This window comes from Carlito syrichta, unplaced genomic scaffold (assembly GCF_000164805.1).
Source record: "Carlito syrichta isolate Samal-C Ts95f unplaced genomic scaffold, Tarsius_syrichta-2.0.1 Scaffold305686, whole genome shotgun sequence".
Classification (NCBI taxonomy): Eukaryota; Metazoa; Chordata; class Mammalia; order Primates; family Tarsiidae; genus Carlito; species Carlito syrichta.
This window is the reverse complement of record NW_007249782.1, coordinates 131,221-152,554: the sequence shown is the minus strand read 5'-3', so window position 1 is coordinate 152,554 and position 21,334 is coordinate 131,221. Positions and strand designations below refer to the sequence as shown.

The following is a 21,334-nucleotide window of genomic DNA, read 5'->3' as shown; positions in this document are numbered from 1 at the left end:
CCAAAAAAAAAAAAAAAAAAAAAAGTAAATTAGATTCATTGCCTGGCACCTCCACAAAAACAAAAAAAATTAGAGAGAGAGAGAAAGAGAAGATTCACCTCCCCAAGGTAGGGAAGGGGGCCAAAGCCAAGAAACACACCATAGCTTGGCATTTTCTTTTAAATGCAGATATATATCTTTTTTTTTTTTTTTTGAGACAGGGTCTTGCTGTGTTGCCCAGGCTGGAGTGCAGTGGCCATTCATAGCCACAATCATCATACACTATAGCTTTGAACTCCTGTACTCAACCTTTCCTCCCACCTCAGTCTCCTAAGCTGGGATTACAGGTACAGACACCATCACAGCTAGGTAAGTTTTATAATTTTTTTTAAAGCTCATCACAGGGTAAGCTAATAAAGAAAAAAAAAAAAAGAAAATCAATGGAAAAATCTTTCATTATGTGCCACAGCAATATCAATGTACGTGCTAAAAGTTGGACTTCATCCCCTGGGTCCATCACATATCCTACTAGTTATAAGGGATTTTTTTTTTTTTTTTTTTTTGAGTTAGAGTCTCACTCTGTCACCCAGGCTGGAGCTGGAGTGCAGTGGTACGCTCATGGCCACCCCAGAGTCGACCTGCTGGGCTCTGGCAATCTTTCCACCTCAGCTTTCCAAGTAGCCGGAACTACAGGCACACACAACCACACTTGGCTAACTTTTATTTATTTATTGTAAACGAGGTCTCACCAACTTGCCTAGGCTGGTCTCAAACCCACGGGCTCAGGCAATCCACTCGCCTTGGCCTCTCAAAGTGCTGGGATTATAGGCTGAGCCACCGAGCCCAGCCTATAAGTGATCTTTTTAATAAGCAAAGTGATCCCTTGAATTCAGGTGAACCAGCTTGCCAAATCCTACCACAGAGCTTTCAGCCATAGCCCCAGCTGGCCCAAGACATGATTGTCTTACAGTGACAACTATAATGCTTCTGAACATTGTATGCCACCTAGAAAATGTTACTACACTAAGGGGGAGAACACATTAATGGCTGGGGAAAATTGCTAACTAGGCTCTGGCAATGACCGACCCAGGGTCACATGCCAATACAGAATATCTATCTAGTTACTCTACAGGATTTAAGGCAATTAGGAGAATATCTATGAAAAGTTATATTGCATTTAAAAGCTACTAATTAGGATTGCTGTTAACAAAAGCAGTAAATGCTATAAACCCATGTATAGTACTGTATAAAGATGAAGATAATTCCTTTGGCAGGGAAAGAAAAATCAGAAAAGGTTTTTTGGAAAAGGTGGCATCTTAAAGTCTTTCCAGCTGGGGAGAGCTGCATAAATGGTAATAGAGGAATAGACAAATCTAGGCAGAGAGCACATCAAATGGGAAAAGGAAAAGGCATGCACAGAACAAATACTCAAAGCTGTATTAAAGAATAATCTGTTAGAAACCATGGTTCTAACCCACTAAGTGGGACATGAAAGCAATTTTAATAGATTGCAATCAGCTTTGTTTTTAATGGAACAGAGTGGAAAATATTAGGGTGTATCATATATTAAAAAGGGTAAATATTTCATGAAAGTACTGCTTCCAATGCATACATATACACAAATCTACATTAAGTCATAATGTAAAATGCATTTCTTATTGTGAGTTTTGGTAATTTTGGTTTAAACACTAGTCCAGATCATCACACAGCAAACTACGAGTGATTACTAGAGGATGAAAGTATGAAGAATTTTCATTTTCTAAAATCTGTCGTCTTTGAAATAATCACTAAAATCATGTACTGCTCTGTAATTAGAAGGGGAAAAAAAGTATTTTAAGAAAGAAAAATTATGCCAAGACTTTTAAGCTCAGAGAACTGTGAGATGATGTCATTTACAGAAATAGGGATCACAGGAGGAAGGCATTAGATGAAGATGGAAATTTCCAATCTCTTTGTACTGAGTCTGAAGTGATCACAGAATATTCTGAAGGGATAGGCTGGAAGGCAGTTATGTAACTAGAACCTGGAAGACAGGGTGGAGTATAGGTTTGGTAAACAGCCCCATAGGTGATGGTTGAAGCCACTGACTGTCCAAGGAGTAAAAAGAGAAGCAAACCAGACTTAGAGTTCTGAGGAAAACCTGCCTTTAGGGAGAGAAGGATGAGAAAAAAAAGGAATCAGAGGCAGCAGCAAGAGTGAGAGGTCGGGAGGCGGGAACACTGAACTGACTGAGCCTGGCTTTCTACTCTAACAAAGAAAGCCTTGTCTAGGCAATGGTGCTTTTCATCTGACAAAGTGAGTGCTCAGTAATGTTAACGATTAGAAGCCACGACCGTTCTCAGTGCTTAGCATGATGTCATACTTGTGCTGCACTATTAGCAACTTGAGGGTCTGGTCTGTATTTAACCCAAGTCTCCAACTCACAGCACCTCATACAGAGAAGAGGTATCCTTATTACTCTTTTAAATAATTAAATGGCTAGAATCTTGTGACCAAGACAGGTCCAAAAATGGCAGGAAACATGAAACTCCTCACCAGGCTCTTCTTCTATGGTGCTTTACTTTCCAAGCTGTACAAACCCATAATGAAGCAACCATTGGCTAAACCAATAGAACGTTATCATTCATTTCATTCCCAGGAACTAAAATTACTATCTGAGATTTCTTCCTGATGATTTCTTCCTCATGATATCTAACTAATATTTAAACCCTATCACAGCAATCTTTCTGGTTTCTCCTGTTTCATCTATAATAACTCCGTGATCAAGCCCATCCTGTGTGTCCCTCATAAATCTCTTTACAGTATCAATATTCCTTGGTTTCAGTTATACAGCATGATCAATATTTCATTTATCACTACTCGAAAAAGTGCTGGACAGCCTGAACTTATTATTCAGAATGAACAATAATTGACACAGTAAGATCCAATAGTAGAAAACAATTTATTAAATTAAAACCAAGAAACAATTTTTTAAAACCTGAGGTAGAAGCAAACATTTTAACATATTTAACATCCATTTTTTAAAAAGCCTTCAAAGATGTCCCCCCAGAAGATGGATACACTGAGGTTAAAAATCTGTCACCATATAAATAATCACTTGGAGGTCATTTTGGTTTGCAACATCTTTACAACATCAAAAAAGGGAAAACTGAGTAATGTCCCCCAAACACAGGGGCATGAGAATATGGGTGAAAAAAGGGATATATCTTTTTAATTTGTCATCAATTCAAAAGGCAAAATTTGTTCTCAAAAGAAGAGTATTATTTTCTTTTATATCAAAATCTACTCTAGAATAGGGAAATACTGAAAATAAAAATGAGGATGATGGGGGATAAAAAATTAGTTAAAATAATTAATTCATGTCATAATTTAAAAGTGAAAAATCTATCTGATACCAAAAAGCAAAGTCAGAAAACACATCAGCAAGATGGCCTTTGAATCAGGGACCTCAAAATACAGGAAAGAATCTATGTTTTCATCATCACAAGATTGTGCTTCATTGATGAAAATAAATCAACTCTCTTTATCTGGTCTTTCAAATAAAGTTCTTACAGTTACATCTACAAAACGAAATTAGTCCTGAAATTTTAAACTTAAAAATGAATTTGAGGCTCAGACCCAAGAGTTAATCTATCTTTAAAGCTGGTAAAAAATTTGTCAAACTCTTTTTCTAGATCACATAAAACATATGTATAGTACCTTTAAATTTAGAGTTTTCACAGTTTTGGATATACCTGTACATAAAAAAATAAATACTGTGTTAAAAAAGTTATCTTCACAGTCTAACCAGGTACTACAAACCAAAATTATGAACATTAGGTACTATAGCTAGAAGGAACACTGCCCTAGGATGAAAAGACAAGGAAAATAGTGTCTTATACTCTTGGAAAACCATTCAATATGTGACAAAGACTTTCATGTTCCCTTGATGGAAGATCAATTATGTAAAATAAATTAAGGAAGATATATTTAACACAATATGCAATTGCACAAAAACACTTATGACATCATTATTTAATATTTTATAATTTGGTTTACAGGGCCGGGCACGGTGGCTCACGCCTTAATCCTAAAGCTTTGAGAGGTCAATGTGAGAGGACTGCCTGAGCCCAGTAGTTCTCAAGATCAGCCTGGGGCAACATCGTGAGACCTTGTCTCTACAATTAAAAAAAAAATTAGCCAGGTATCATGGTGCACACCCGTAGTCCCAGTTACTAGGAAGGCTGAGGCAGAAAGATTGCCTAAGACCAGCAGGTCAAGACTACAGTGGTCATGATCATGTAACTGCACTCCAGCCTGGGTGACAGAGTGAGACTCTGACTCAAAAATAATAATAATAATAATAATAATAATAATAATAATTTGGTTTACAGGACTATGAAAAAATAAAGATCATGCCGGGCTCGGTGGCTCAGCCTGTAATCCCGTGCCTTTGGGAGGCTGAGGTGAGTGGATTGCCTGAGCCCGCGGGTTCGAGACCCGCCTGGGCAGCGAGACCTCATCTCTACAATAAATCAAAAAATCAGCTGGACGTGGTAGCGCATGCCTGTAATTCCGGCTACTTGGAAGGCTGAGGCGGAAGGATCGCCGGAGCCCAGCAGGTCGAGGCTGCGGTGGCCGGGAGCGGCCACTGCACTCCAGTCTGGGCGACTGAGACTCCAACTCAAAAAAAAAAAAAAAAAGATCTTTATGGCACTTTATAGATAATTATATACTTAAGCAATAAGATTTATACATCTTGGCCTTTCAGACCTTCATGTAAATTTATTTAATGAGCTATTTTTAAAATAATCTAAATGAAAAGAAATAATTCTCCATTTTTAAAATACAGTCATTTATCCTGGTTTACAAAGGTTATAAATTTGAGGTAAGATGAGCAGAAGGGATAACCATTTTCCTACATGTGGTTGTTCTAGGACAACTGATGAAGTCTTTTCCTTTCCCTTTCTTACCTCACAAACCATCCTTCTCTAACACATTCATTTTTTCATTATTATCTTAACTTTACTTCCTATACGTTGTTTTCTCTTTCCTCTGTAGAATCAAATCTCTGGAATATGTCTGTGGAAACCCCAAGACAGTGAATTTTAATGTATTCAAGTACATAAAGTACTCACAGTAGCACAATCAAATGAAACTACACACAACACAAAAAGGATATTAATTTTTCTGAGTTTAGATGGTAAAAAAGCTTCTCCAAAGGAGGATAGCAGTTTAGTGAGGGCACACACCCCAGGAGAATCAGTTTATGTTTGGCTCTGGTTATAGCAACATTAAGACGTCGCCAATCTTTCAAGAGTTCACCACACTGTAAGAAATATAAGTTTTAATTATTACAGTCTTCTTGTAATATATATTTGAGTTTGTTCTGACAAAGAACATGACTTGTCTTGAAATGTTTTCCTACTTTTAAAACACCGATATAAGAAAGATTCATCAAATAGGGCTCGATGGCTCAGCCTGTAATCCCGCGCTTTGGGAGGCTTAGGTGAGTGGATTGCCTGAGCCTGAGGGTTCAAGCCCACTTGGGCAACTTGGCGAGACCTCATCTCTACAATAAATCAAAAAATTAGCCGGGCGTGGTAGCACGCACCTATAGTTCCAGCTACTTGGAAGGCTGAGGTGGAAGGATCACCGGAGCCCAGCAGGTCGAGGCTGCAGTGGCCAGGAGCAGCCGCTGCACTCCAGTCTGGGCGACAGAGTGAGACTCCAACTCAAAAAAAAAAAAGTCAGAAATGCTCACACACATTTGTGTGTAAAAATAATTCACTACAGATTGATTTACTACTAGCAAAAACTTGAGAATAATCTAAACGTCAAAGAAAGGAAAATAATGATTATATAAATAATGGGGTCCACATAATGGAATACTAAGCAGCCATTAAGAAGAACAAGCTAGGTCGGGCGCGGTGGCTCAGCCTGTAATCCCAGCACTTTGGGAGGCCAAGGTGAGTGGATTGCCTGAGCCTGTGGGTTCAAGACCCACCTGGGCAACTTGGCGAGACCTCATCTCTACAATAAATCAAAATGAGCCGGGCGTGGTAGCGCGCGCCTGTAGTTCCAGCTACTTGGAAGGCTGAGGAGGAAGGATCGCCGGAGCCCAGCAGGTCGAGGCTGCGGTGGCCGGGAGCGGCCACTGCACTCCAGTCTGGGTGACAGAGTGAGGCTCCAACTCAAAAAAAAAGAAAGGCCTGAGCCCCCGAGGTTCGAGACCTGCCTGGGCAGGCAAGACCTCATCTCTACAATAAATCAAAAAATCAGCCGAGCATGGTAGCGCGCGCCTGTAGTTCCAACTACGTGGAAGGCTGAGGCAGAAGGATCGCGGGAGCCCAGCAGGTGGAGGCTGCGGTGGCCGGGAGCGGCCACTGCACTCCAGTCTGGGCGACAGAGTGAGACTCCAACTCAAAAAATAAAAAATAAAGAAAAATTCAAAAACACATTTAAAATTCTGGGTATTTGAGAAAAGTAGCCCACAATGTCAACTTCAAATTATTTTATGTTATGATTCCCTAGCTATAATTTAAAATTGTTGAATACATATAATAAAAACACAGAACTGAAGCTATCTCCATTCACTGTATTATTTTTTGTAATAGTGATAAAAATTATTACAGTAAAAGATCAGGAGACTGATTAAATATATGATAAGGTGTCTGTACAATGAACATCTACGCAAATGTAAGGATAGAATAATCCCTCTGTGTACTCACATGGAAAGATCTCTAAGACATTTTATTAAGAAAAGCAAAGTCCAAAATAGTTTTTCTATTACCTAGGATGTTTAAAAAAAAAAAACCCCAAAATGTGATTATCTGTGTAGTAAGAATTGAGTAGATGAGTGAGGAGTAGGAGAATTTCTATTGTGTGTGTGTGTGTGTGTGTTGGAGTCTCACTGTCGCCCAGACTGGAGTGCAGTGGCTGCCGCCGGCCACCACAGCCTCGGCCTGCTGGGCTCCCACTATCCTCCCGCCTCAGCCTTCCGAGTAGCTGGAACTACAGGCACGCGCTACCACGCCCAGCTAATTTTTTTGATTTATTGTGGAGATGAGGTCTCGCCTGCCCAGGCGGGTCTCGAACCCGCGGGCTCAGGCAATCCACTTACCTCAGCCTCCCAAAGGCGTGGGATTACAGGCTGAGCCACCGAGCCCGGCTTATTATGTATATTTTTTAAAGACATTATAGATAGATTAGGTAGTCAGGAAAAATGAATCAAGGAGAGGCAAAAACAAAAAATAATACTAAAATAAAACCTGTTATTATCCATAAATTTAAAAGTATACAGGAAAGCCTTTATGTTTAAAATACCTTGCCAGGCACGGTGGCTCACGCCTGTAATCCCAGCACTTTGGGAGGTAGAGGTGAGAGGACTGCCTGGCCCAGGGCTTCGAGACCAGCCTGGGCAACTTGGTGAGACCTTGTCTCCATAATAAATCAGAAAAATTAGCCAGGCATGGTGGTACACACCTGTGGTTCCAGCTACTTGGAAGACTAAGACAGAAGGATCACCTGAGTCCAGCAGGTTGAGGTTGCAGTGGCCATGAGCGTGTCAATGTACTCCAGCCTAGGAATCAGAGTGAGACTCTGACTCAATAAAATAAGATAAAATAAAATACCTCAAACACAACAGCTAAGAGGTGGAAGCAACCCAAATGTCGACTAATGAATGAATAAATAAAATGTGGTATATAGAGACAATGAAATATTATTCAGCCTTAAAAAGGAAGTAAATTCTGTCACATGCTACAATATGGGTAAACTAGTTGGCTAATACTGTGTGACTCCATGTATATGAGATACCTAGAGTCGTCAAATTCACAGAGACAAAACATGGAATGACGGTAACAGGGGCCAAGGAGAGAGGGAAATGGATTGTTGATCATGAGAACAGCGTCTTAGATTTGAAAAATGAAAAAGTTCTAGAGATCTGATGAACAGCAATGTGGATACACTTAACACTACTGAACTATACACTTCAAAAGGGTTAAGATGGTAAATTAGTATGTTTTTTAAACTACAATTTTAAAAAGGAGAATGAGACGCCACAAATGAATAGGTAGCAAATAAAATTAACTCACAGTTCCATCCTTATTACTTCTAACAAAAGATACTAGGACAACACTTTTGTCTCTTCCTTGGTATTTGTCTACTGTGTTAACTTCAACCATCCCAGTAGAAGAATGTGCCAATAAATCACTGATGACCTTTAACTGCTGTCTGTATGGTGCAATGATACCAATATCAGAGGGAAAACATCCAGCCTAAACAGAAAAGGACATGATTTAAAATGAAAAATCTCAATTTTAAGATTTTTAAGCTTTTTCTGAATTTATCAAATTAAATGTTTATACTATGTGCCCAAATGATTGATGTTTAGAACAGATGTTCGTATCTCAAGGACTAAATATGATTATTGAAGTTCCTCTAAATCTATGTTCATATTTCCCATGATAAAATAATTCCTTAGACATTGCTCCCTTGATTTTTAGAGGTTCATGGCAGCATAATGGTTTGTATGCTACTAAAATAATACAGCCACACACAAAAAAAGTACAAAGAAATATATTTCACTTTCTGCTGTCCCTTACATAGGAAAGCTTCCGATTCCCAATCACTCTGATTATAGCACAGTATTGACACAATCAGAATTACCTGATATTACAAAAACTTATAATAAAGAAAAACTCCAGTGCCATTATAAAAAGATCACGTCTTAGGTAAGTTTTCTCAAATAAAAACAACTGGGCTTCAGTCTCCCTTATCATAATAAGCAAGGATTAATACCAGATCATAAGTTTCTTACAATCTAATATTTTATTGCTCTGCACTTTAGTATTTATTAGCCTTAAGAATTCTAAATTACCTTAATAAAAATGGAGGTCAGGAAAACTACGAGTTTGGCTTCTGTTATATTGCTCACACCACCTTTTTCAACTTGCTCTGGTGCTGGAACCTAAGTAGAAAAATATACAGCCTGCTTATAAACACAAGCTCCAAAGTTAAGAGTACTGTGAGTACACAGGTGGCCACAAAGACTATACTACCAGATTTGGAGACAGATGAAAAATATCTTTGTCTTAAAAGTTGAAGATGAAAAAGTCCTAGCCAAAGCAAGCAAACAAGAGAAAGAAATAAAGGTTATCCAAATTGGAAATGAAGAAATCAAACTATCCATGTATGCTGATGATATGATCTTTTAATTATTTTAACTTAATATTTTATTTTTAAATTTTTTTTAAAAATGAGGTCTTGCTATGTTACTCAGTCTGGTCTCAAATTCCTGAACTCAAACAATCTTCCCACCTCAGCCTCCCAATGTGCTGGGATTACATGTGTAAGCCACCATGCCCAGCTGATGATATGATTTTACACCTCCTCCAAAAGACTCTTGGACTTCATAAATAAATTCAATAGTCTCAGGATACAAAAATCAACACACACAAATCACAGCACTGCTATACACCAACAGCGACCAAACTAAGAATCAAATCAAGAACTCAATTCCATTTACAATAGCTGCCAAAAAACTAAAATACTTAGGAATATATTTAACCATGGAGGTAAAAGATCTCTACAAGGAGAACTACAAAACATTGATGAAGGAAATTATAACCTGGGAGTGGTGGCTCACACCTATAATCCCAGTACTTTGGGAAGTAGAGACAAGAGGACTGCCTGAGCCCATGGATTCAAGACCGACCTAGGCAACATGGCAAGACCTCGTCCCTACAATAAGCCAAAAAATTAGCAGAGTATGTGGCGTACGCCTATAGTTCTAGCTACTTGGAAGATTGAGGTGGAAGGATCACCTGAGCCCAGCAGGTCAAGGTTGCAGTGGCTGTGAATGTGCCACTGTACTCCAGCCTGGAGGACAGAGTGAGACTCCGACTAAAAAATACAAAACAAAAACAAAAAAGAAAGAAATTACAGATGACACAAACAAATGGAAAAACATCCTATGCTCATGGATTAGAAGAATCAGCATTGTAAAAATAACCATATTACCCAAAGTAACCTACAGAGTAAACATAATCCCTAGTAAACTCCCAATATTATTTTTCACAGAATTAGAAAAATCAATCCTAAAATTCATATGGAACCAAAAAAGCTGGAATAGCCAAAACAATCCTAAGCAAAAAGACCAAAGCTGTAGGCATCACATTACCCAATTTCAAATTATACTGCAAGAGTATCATAACCAAAGCAGCATGTTACTCATAAAAGAGCAGACACATGGACCAATGGAACAAAATAGAGAATTCAGAAATAAACCCAAATACCTACAACCAATTGCTCTTCAACAGGGCATACACTGTGGAAAGAACATCCTATTCAACAAGTGGCGATAGTAAAATTGGATAGCCACATGCGGAAAAATGAAACTTAATCCCTCTCTTACCATATAAAAGGTTAACTCAAGATAGATTAAAGATTTAAATGTCAGACCTAAAGCCATAAAAATCCTAAAAGAAACCTAGGAAAAACTCTTCTGAACATTGGCCTAGGAAAAGAATTTATGGCTAAGATCCCAAAAGCAAATGCAACAAAAATTAATTAGTGGGAATTAATTAAACTAAAAAGCTTCTGTCCAGCAAAAGAAATCATCAACACAGCAAACAGGCAACCTACAGAATGGGAGAAGATATTCACAAACTATACATCCAACAAAAGACTAATATTCAGAATCTACCAAGAACTCAAACAAATCACATAACCCTACTTTTTAAAAAGCAGATAACCCCATTAAAAAATGTCCAAACAACATGAACAGACACTTCTTGAAAAAAGATACACAAATGGCCAACAAACATGAAAAAATGCTCAACATCACTAATCAACAGGGAAATGCAAATTAAAACCACAATGAGTTAAACACCTTGCACCAGTTAGAATGGCCGTTATTTAAAAACCAAAAAGCAATAGATGTTGGCACACATGGTTGTTTGGAGCGTAAATTAGTACAACGTCAATAGAAATCAGTATGGAGATTTCTCAAAGAACTAAAAGTATATCTACAGTCAATCCAGCAACCCCACTACTTAGAATCTACCCAAAGAAACAGGTCATTATACAAAATCACCTGCATCACTTGTTCATCGCAGCACAATTCACAATTGCAAAGATGTGGCATCAATCGAAGTGCCCATCAAATAATCAGTGGATAATGAAAATGTGGTGTGTATACACACACACACACACACACACACACACACACAGAGAATACTAATCATCTATTAAAAAAAGAATGTCTTTTGCAGCAACCTGGATGCAATTGGAGACCATCATCCTAAGAGAAGTAACATAGCAACAAAAAACCAAATACTGTATGTTCTTGTATATAAGTAGAAGCTAAACTAAGGAACTGTAAAGGCATATATAATGGTAAAATGGACATTAGAGACTTAGAAGGGGCAGAGTGGGAAGGGGGGAAGGGATGAAAAATATCAGGTATGATGGACACAGGTGGGGGTTATGGGTACACTTAAAGTTCAGACCTCTTTGCCACTATACAATGCATCTATGTAACCAAAAACCATTTGTATCCCCTAAAGCTATTGAAGCCAAAATTAAAAATAAATTTTAAAAAGTTAAAGTTGCAAGATCAAAAAAAAAAGTTGAAGGTGAAAGAATCAACAAAAAAGAGTGGTATCAGTCACTTTCGGAAAGCCATGCCGAGGCAATCCATCTTAAGCATACTACGGTTCAGGCTAAAATATCAAGGAAAGTTGACGTCACACTGAGCTTCACATACTTTACCTAGTTATCCCCCATTTTACAGGAATCAAAGTCAGAAAAGATAAGTAACTTGCCCAAAACTTCACAATAAACCATTGTACTAGGATTCAAACTTTGATTCAGCTCTAATATTTCTGCTCCTTCTTGCTCCCCAATTTTTTTTTTTTTTTTTACAAATAATGGAGCAGATGAAACCGCTACATACCTGAAAAAACTCTCCAAGGACTACTTCTACTACATTATCCCTAAGCAACCTTCATTATTTTTAATTCAATTTATTTGGAATCCTGCTGCTAAAAGAAAGATCAGCAAAAACAAAGATCCTGAGTGATCATTGGTGAGGGATATAATTGTAAATTACAATTTAAAAACTGGAATTGTGGTTTATAAAAGCAGTCATTTGCAAAAGCAGTTTATCTGGATAAATTTCCCAGAGTCTGCCTACCCTCAGGTGTTAACTCTTGAACTTGAATTGCTAAAGGCTAATATCTAAAAGAGGAAAAGTCCATCACAGATTTGCAGCAAGGACTTATTTTTAACAACCAGCTGGCTCTACCTATCTTTTTCTTTTTTCCTTTTTTGAGTCGAAGTCTCTCTCTGTCACCCAGGCTGGAGGACAGTGACATACTCACAGCCACAGAAGCCTTGACCTGCTGGGCTCAGGCGATCCTTCTGCTTCAGCCTTCCAAGTAGCTGGAACTACAGGCATACGCCACCACATCCAGATAGTTTTGATTTATTGTAGAGACAAGGTCTCGCCAAGTTGCCCAGGCTGGTCTCAAACCCCTGGACTCAGGCAATCTTCCTGCCTCCACCTCCCAAAGTGCTGGGATTACAGGTATGAGCCACCAAGCCCAGCTTCTACCTATCTTAATAGCAACAAAAGGCACAGATAGCTATTTTAGAGTAATATACATACATATAATTGGTCACCATATTTTTATGTGAACTTATGTAAAGACTTCAAACTCAAATGCTAAGAAGCACTATATAAAACAAACTGTCAGAACACAGGACCAAAACTTTGTTCTTAGTTCCTAGAAATAAGAATAAAGTCATTTAAAGACCCTGTGAAGATTTCTGTTTAATGACCGGTTTGTAAAAAGGTTTTTATCACATACATATGGGGACAGGAGCATGTGGGAAATCTTTGTACCCTCTACTTAATTTTGCTATGAACCCAAAACTACTCTAAAAAATAAATTCTATTTTTTAAATGTCTTTAAAAGGATACCAATTTATTCTATCTTCTGTCCTCTTGTAAACCCAGCCTTGTGATAGTATCACTGCTAATATCTTTTCTAGGTAATGTAATTTATACCCTTGACGGCATGCTGTGGCTTTCCTTCCTCAAAAATCAGTTGACATTTATCAACCCCCAGAATAAACTGCCTCCAAAAGATACCAGGTCTCTAAAAAGAAAAGACTCTTTTGTGTTGAGGTGTCAGAAATACACTAGTTGCCTTTTGAATGATAAGCTTGAACAGAGAATACATTAATGAAAACTCAGATATTTAAATAATAGGATGAAAGAAGAAAAACTAAAGAAAGAGAATTTTTACCTTGTCCGTATTAAGAAAACAAACAGGATTGTTTGGCTCAAATACTCCAATCAACCAAGGATTATCAGAATAATCAGCATAAAATTCCAGTTCCAGCTTCACATCCTTCAAGTTAGGTAGGTTTATCACTGCATTGGCCACTTTGTCTGATCCACATTCCAGCTTTCCCTCATAGGTCAGCTTATTACTTAAGGACATGATTTTACTAAGAGAATTACAAAAAATAATTTTAGTTCTGGTAGATGAAAACAAACATGAAAAGCACTCACGCTATTACAAATACCTGTTCATTCGGTACTGCACAGTTAACTGTACAACAGCATTCTTATTCTGCTCCAGCCTCTTGAATAAGCTTTCGCTCATGCCAAGAGCTCTGTCAACAAATCAAATGCAGGCTTCTGAATATACTAAAACTGACTCTTAAAAATAATCCAATATAAAATTAACACTTAAATGTCTGCCTACCTTGCTTCACGGTTTAGCACCAGAGGAGGAAGCTGCTGATGATCCCCCACCAACACAAATTTCCGTGAAAAAAAAAGGGGTCCCAGGCAAACTGGTTGGCTAATTTGAGAGGCTTCATCCACAATACAAAAATCAAAAGTTTTACGGGAAAATATTGGGTGGTTTATTCCCATACATGTTGTTGCAACTATAAGCTAAAAACAAATAAAATAGATCACTTTAGAATGTATATGAGTAAGTTTTTTAAAATATAGTTTATTCTGTTTTTGAAATTACCTTTTTTTTTTGAGTTGGAGTCTCACTCTGTCACTCAGGCAGTGCACTGAGAGAGTGCACTCAGAGAGTGCAGTGGCACACTCACAGCCACCATAGCCTCAATTTCTTGGGTTCAGGCAATCCTTCCAAGTAGCTAGAACTGCAGGCGTGCGCCACCACACCCGGCTAATTTTTTATTATTATTATTGTAGAGATGAGGTCTCACCAAGTTGCTCATGCTGATCTCAAACCCCTGGGCTCAGGCAATCCTCTTACCTCTGAACCTAAAGTGCTGGGATTACAGGTATGAGCCACTGTGCCCAATCTTTTTTAAATTAAACAAAACAAAAAAAAAAATCGAAGAAAAGATTTTTGTCCCGTAACATCTAAAATCCTTCAGTACTATTTAATTCTGAAACATTTACATCATCCAAAACTTATTATTAAAATTTTTTCAGGCTGGTCATGGTGACTCATGCCTATAATGCCAGTACTTTGAGAGATCAAGGAGGGAAAATCACTTGAGGCCAGGAGTTCAAGATCAGCCTGGGCAACATAGTGAGACCTCGTCTCTACCAAAAAAAATTTTTTAAAGTTAGCCATGGATGGTGGTGCACACCTGCAGCCTCAGCTACTCAGAAGGCTGAAGTAGAAGGATCACCTGAACCCAGGAGGTTGAGGCTGCAATGAGCCATGATCACTTTGGCCTGGGCCAAAAAGTGAGACACAAAAGTAAATAGATAAATAAGTAAATATTTTTTTCTAGAAAAAAACCCAAGAAAATTTTCTAAACATTCAACAATACTCACATTTGAACATTTCTAAATGGAAATCTGAGGTATTCAAGAGGCAATAATAATTTTTTTTCTTTTTCTTATCAATAAGTTTTTTTTGTTTGGTTTTTTTTTTGAGTTGGAGTCTCACTCTGTCGCCCAGACTGGAATGCAGTGGCCACTCCCAGCCACCGCAGCCTCGACCTGCTGGGCTACAGCGATCCTTCCGCCTCAGCCTTCCAAGTAGCTGGAACTACAGGCACGCACTACCATGCCCAGCTAAATTTTTTTTTTTTTTTTTATTGTAGAGATGAGGTCTTGCCAAGTTGCCCAGGCGGGTCTCGAACCCGCGGGCTCAGGCAATCCACTCACCTCAGCTTCCCAAAGTGCTGGGATTACAGGCTGAGCCACCAAGCCCGGCTAAAAAGTTTTTTTTTTTTTTTTTACTATCAACCAGGACTTTGCTTCTGGGAAGATGGAACGCTTTTCTTTAACACAGGGTACAACTAAACACCCTGGACACTATATACATAAAACAAACAAAAGAAGGCTCTGAAAGGTGAAGAGAAGGCAGTCTAACTAGGAAGTTTAGGACCAAAGGATCAAGATAGTTGTTGATCCCCTGGGTTTCTTTTGGCCTGATATATTCCAGATTTGGAACTGAGGAAGCCAGCAATTCAGGAACACCAACAAATGCAAATCAAAAAGGGCTTCAACAAAAATCTGCTCTATCTGGCAGAAGAAACAGGAAAGGCAAAGCTTACCAGACAGAAAACTTCTATATAATAACCACTCTAACCAACCATCACAGAAAAAAAGAACATGCCCTTCTCTCCCCACCAACAAAGTCAGCCAAGGTTGAGTAAGGAGCCTAAATTTCCACCCTTCTCAAGGCTGTAACGGGAAAGCCCATACCCAATCAGGGTAGTGGTGGAGAAAGCCAAGTGGGGTGTCAGGCCTTTCATCCTTGCTAACTGGTAAAAGGTCTTCAACCCAATATGTTAGTGGAGACTACATCAGTAGCCTAGACTTCCACCCCTGCCCAGCAGTAAAGAGGAGCTTCCCACATTGTGTGACAAAGAAGGTTGAGTGAGGAACCTAGTCATTGACTTCCACCTGGCAGGAATGTGATGGTGTACCCTCTACTTCTACTTCAGCAGTTTAAGAGAAGGCCAGCAAAAACAGAAACTTTAAATAACATTAAAAATGCTCACGTTTCAATCAAAAATCACTCACTATAACAAGAACCTAGGGCAGTAAAGAGCAGACATTCTTGCTGCTGTCCTGCCCATTGTGTCCTTCACAACGTATCTCTCTTTAATAAATCTTTCTTTCTTAATTAAAAAAAAAAAAATTAGCTGGGAGGAATGGCTCAAGCCTGTAATCCCAGCACTTTGGGAGATGAGGCGAGAGGATTGCCTGAACCCAGGAGTTCGAGACAAGCCTGGCAATTTGGGAAGACCTCATCTCTACAATAAATCCAAAAAATAAAAATAAAAATTAGCTAGGCATGTTGGTGCATGCCTACAATTCCAGCAACTTGGAAAGCTGAGGTGGAAAGATTGCCTGAGCCCAACAGGTGGAGGCTGCATTGGTCATAAGCATGCCACTGCACTCCAGCCTGGGCGATAAGAGCGAGACTCCAATTCAATAAACAAACAAATAGCCGGGTTCAGTGGCTCAGCCTGTAATCCCGCACTTGGGAGCCTGTGGGTTCAAGACCCGCCTGGGCAAGCGAGACCTCATCTCTACAATAAATCAAAAAATCAGCCGGGCTTGGTAGCGCGCCTGTAATTCCAGCTACTCGGAAGGCTGAGGCGGAAGGATCGCCGGAACCCAGCAGGTCGAGGCTGCAGTGGCCGGGAGCGGCCACTGCACTCCAGTCTGGGCGACAGAGTGAGACTCCAACTCAAAAAAAAAAAAATCTTGAAAGCAACCAGAGAAAACACCACCTTGCTATAGAGCAGCCCCGGAATGGGACTGTACAACAGGAAGTTAAGGGAGGGCAACGAGCAAAGCTTCATCTGAATTTATAGCTGTTCCCCATCACTTGCATTACTGCCTGAGTTCTGCCTTCTGTCAAATCAACAGTAGCAATAGAGTCTCACAGGAGCGTGAACCCTGCTGTGAACTGCACATGTGAGGGATCTAGGTTGCCACCTCCTTATGAGAATCTAATGCCTAATGATCTGAGGTGGAGCTGAGGTGGTGATGCTATATATTTCTTTACATATCACAAAGTAATAACAATAGAAATGAAGTGCACAACCAATGTAATGCACTTGAATTATCCTGAAACCATCCCTCCACTCCCACTCCATGGAAAAATTGTCTTCCATGAAAACAATCCCAAGGCTGGGCACAGTGGCTCATGCCTATAATCCCAGCACTTCGGGGGGCTGAAGTGAGAGGATTGCCTGAGCTCACTGGTTCGAGACCAGCCCGGGCAACTTGGCAAGACCTCATCTCTACAATAAGTAAATTTTTAAAATTAGCTGGGCATGATGGTACATGCTTATGGTTCCAGCTACTTAGAAGGCTGAGGGAGAAAGGATCACCTGAGCCAAGCAGGTCAAGGCTGCAGTGGCCGTAAGCGTGCCATTGCACTCCAGCCTGGGTGATAGTGTGAGACTCCAACCCCCCCCAAAAAGAAAACAGACCCAATGCCAAAAAGACTGGGGACTGCTGCCATAGACAAAAAACCTAATTTGAGAGACTGTGTATTTTTCATCAGAAACCATGGCAGCCAGAAGAAAGTGGCAGAATATTTTTCAAGTACTGAAAGAAAAGTACTGTTAACCTAGAATCTCATACCTAGTACTTAAGTCCCCTACATATGAACCTTCAAGTTGCAAACTTTCAAAGATGCGAATGTACACTTGCGGGTCTAATAATGTAAGTTAGTTTGTGTGTCTGGCATACTGTCACATGCGTACATCCTCTACAAGTGGTTCTGCTTTTGTGTACTTTACTGTACAGTATTGCATAGAATACAGTAGCCCAGTATCTTTATTTCAAGCCCAGAATGTCTGGAAGCAAATATAAAAGCAGCAGTGATGTAGCTGGTACTGCTAAGCACAACGCAATAACAATGAAAACAAAAGTGTAAATAATTGAGTGGAGTAAGACAACAAGATGGTAGATGTCACTTGTTCTTATAATATGAATCATTCAACCACCAGCACAATGCTATATAGCCAATTATGTTAGTTGAGTACCCAGGCTAACTTTGTTAGACTTATGAACAAATTGAACCTATGAACATGCTCTCGAGATGGAACTTGCTCATATGTAGGGAACTTATTGTAAAACTATCTCCAGGTTGGGCACCATGGCTCACGCCTACAATCCCAGCACTTTGGGAGGCCAAGGTAAGATGATTGCCTGAGTCCATGGGTTCAAGACCAGCCTGGGCAACTTGGCTAGACCTCATCTCTACAATAAATAAAAAATAAGCGAGGTGTGGTGGCACATGCCTGCAATTCCAACTAATTGGAAAACTGAGGTGGAAGGATCACCTGAGCCAAGCAGGTAGAGGTTGAGGTGGCCATGAGCATGCCTCTGCACTCCAGCCTAGGCAAAAGAGTAAGAGATTCCAACTTGGAAAAAAAAATAGCAGAGTTAAGCCCTAATATATATCAGTAATTACAATAAATGTGGGGTTTTATTTTGTATTGTTTTTATTTTTTGAGTCAGGGTCTCACTCTATTTTCCAGGTTGGAGTGCAGTACATGACCATGGCTCACCACACCCTTGACCTCATAGGCTCAAGCAATCCTTCCACCTCAGTCTCCCAAGCAGCTGGGATTGCAAGTAGGCACCACCACACCTGGCTAATTTTTTGAGTTTTTTTTATAGAGACAAGGTCTCACTATGTTGTCCAGGCTGGTCTTGAATTCCTGGTCTCAAGCAACTCTCCTGCCTTGACATTCCAAAGATTTAGGATTACAAGCATGAGCCACTGCACCCAGTCAATTACAATACATGTAAATGGCTTAAATACACCAATTAAAACCACAGATTTAGCAGAGTAAATGAAAAAACATGACCCAGATACATGCTGTCTGCAAGGAACTCACTTCAAATATGATATAGGTATGCTAAAAGCAAAATGAAGGAGTGTTAGACTAATTGATGCTCATATGTTGAACAATCCTGAAATTATGGGACAAAAATTCCATCTGGTTATGGTATATAATCCTTTTAATATGCTGCTAAATGTAGTTTGTTAGTATTTTGTTGAGCATTTCAGCATCACACAAATATGACCTTTTTTTTCTTGGAGACAGGATCTCACTTTGTTGCTTAGGCTGGACTTGACCTCTTAGGCTCAAGTGATTCTCTTACCTGAGTCTCCCAAGTAGCAGACACTATAGGCATATACCACCTAGCTAAACTCTGCCCAGTTGATTTTTTAACACAGTGCAAAAAAAACTCAGTAGAAGAATGACAACTTTTGCAACAAACAGTGCTGGAGAAATTGGACATCCATAGGTAAAAAACAAAAACAAAAACTCAACCTAAATCTCATATTTTACACAAAAAGAAACTCAAAATAGTCCCAAACTTACATGTAAAACATAAAACTGTATGACTAGCAGGAAAAAAAAAATAGGAGAAAACCTTCAGTATGTGGAGTTAGAGAAGGAGTTCTTAGACTTAATACCAAAACCCGAATCCATAAAAGAAAACCATTACTTCCTTCTTCTATTGAAGGATAATAAAGAGAGAGAGAAAGAAAAAGAAAAACATTTCTATACTGAACTTCCTCCAAATTAAAACCTTTTGCACTGAAAAGAACCTGTGAGGAAGATGAAAAGCAAGTTACAGAGTAGAAAAAATATCTGCAAACCACATATTCAGTAAAGAACTACTATCTAGAGCATATATAAAGAACTCTCAAAACTCAACAGTAAAAAGCAAATGTAGGTCAGGCATGGTGGCAGACACCTATCATCCCAGCACTTTAGGAGGCTGAGCTGGGAGAATTGCTTGAGGCCAGGAGTTCAAGACCAGCCTGAGCAACATAGTGAGACCCTATCTCTACAAACAAATTTAAAAATTAGCTGGGTGTGATGGTGTATACCTGTAGTCCTAGCCACTCAGGAAGGCTGAGGTGGGAGGATCGCTTAAGCCAGGGAATTTGAAGCTGCAATGAACTATGATCACACCACTACACTCTAGCCTGAGCAACAGAGTTAGACAATGTCTCAAAAAAAAGGAAAAGAAAACAATCCAAAATGGGCAAAAGATATGAAGAAATAATTCAACAAAGAGGATATATAGATGATAAATAAGTATGTAAAAACATCATTAACCACTGGGTAAATGTGGAGTAAAATCAAAAGATATTACCACACACCTATCAAAATGGCTACAATAAAAAATAGTATAAGCCAGGCATAGAGGCTCACCCCTATAATCCCAGCACTTTGGGAGGCTTAGGCAAGACGATTGCCTGAGTCCATGGGTTCGAGACCAACCCAGGCAACTTGGCAAGACCTCGTCTTTATAATAAATCATAAAAATTAGCCAGGTGTGGTGGCGCACGCCTCTTGTCCCAGCTACTTGGAAGACTGAGGCAGAAGGATTGCCTGAGTCCAACAGGTTGAGGCTGCAGTGGCTGTGAGCGTGCCACTGCCCTCCAGCCTGGGACACAGAGTAAGACTCTGACTCAAAAAAAAAAAAAAAAAAAAAATAGTACGACCACCAAATGCTGACAAGGACCACTCATACACTGGTAGTAGGAATGTAAAATGTTACAGCTGCTATGAAAAAACAGTTTGGTAGATTAAAAACTAATAATAATAAACATGTAACCACCACACAATCCAGATATTGAATTCCGGAGAAATGAAGACTTATGTCCACACAAAAATCTGCACATGAGTACTTACAGCAGCCAAAAACTAGCAACAATCCACATTTTCAATGGGAGAATGGTTAAACACACTGTTAAATATCCATACTATGAATATACTCAGTAATAAAAAGAAACAAATACATACAACAATCACTCTTGCCAATCAAAGACAGCATGAGGTCCTTAGTAATCAGGAACCTGCAACATTAGCTGAAAATTCACTTAACCTTGCAATCTAACACTTGCCAGAGAACTAGGCTGAGTGAAAATGCCAATCCCAAAAGTTTACACACTGTATGACTACATTTACATAACATTCTTGAATGACAAAATTATAAACAAAACAGGCTAATGGTTGTTAGGGGTTAAGAAAGGGGTAGGGCAGGAGAGAAGTAGGTATAACTATAAAAGCACAACATGAGGGATCTTTTGGTAATAGAACATTGACTGCATCAATATCAATATCCTAGTTGTGATACTGGACTAGAGAATTGCAAGATATTGCCACTGGATAAAAGATACACACAATCTCTCTATTTAATTTCTTATAGTAGCATGTAACTCTACAAATATTTCAAAATAAAAAGTTTAATTTAAAAAAAATCAGCCAGGAGCCAGGCTCTGTGGCTCAGCCTGTAATCCCACACCTTTGGGAGGCTGAGGTGAGTGGATTGCCTGAGCCCACGGGTTCGAGACGCGCCTGG

The 21,334-nt window shown here is 39.3% G+C and overlaps 1 protein-coding gene across 1 annotated transcript in view; it reads right to left on the bottom strand.

Annotated features, from left to right (window-relative positions):
* Positions 1-2,945: 2,945 nt before the first annotated feature.
* Positions 2,946-21,334, bottom strand: part of DNA2 (DNA replication helicase/nuclease 2) — a 67,474-nt gene continuing 49,085 nt past the window's right edge. Inside the window, exons 15-21 of the mRNA XM_008062288.2 lie at positions 13,740-13,933; positions 13,558-13,647; positions 13,275-13,479; positions 8,840-8,929; positions 8,055-8,237; positions 5,141-5,287; positions 2,946-3,923 (exon numbers count right to left, since the gene is read on the bottom strand). Of these exons, the coding sequence (XP_008060479.1) occupies positions 3,855-3,923; positions 5,141-5,287; positions 8,055-8,237; positions 8,840-8,929; positions 13,275-13,479; positions 13,558-13,647; positions 13,740-13,933 (978 nt within the window). The 3' untranslated portion in view covers positions 2,946-3,854. The remainder of the gene's footprint in view (positions 3,924-5,140; positions 5,288-8,054; positions 8,238-8,839; positions 8,930-13,274; positions 13,480-13,557; positions 13,648-13,739; positions 13,934-21,334) is intronic.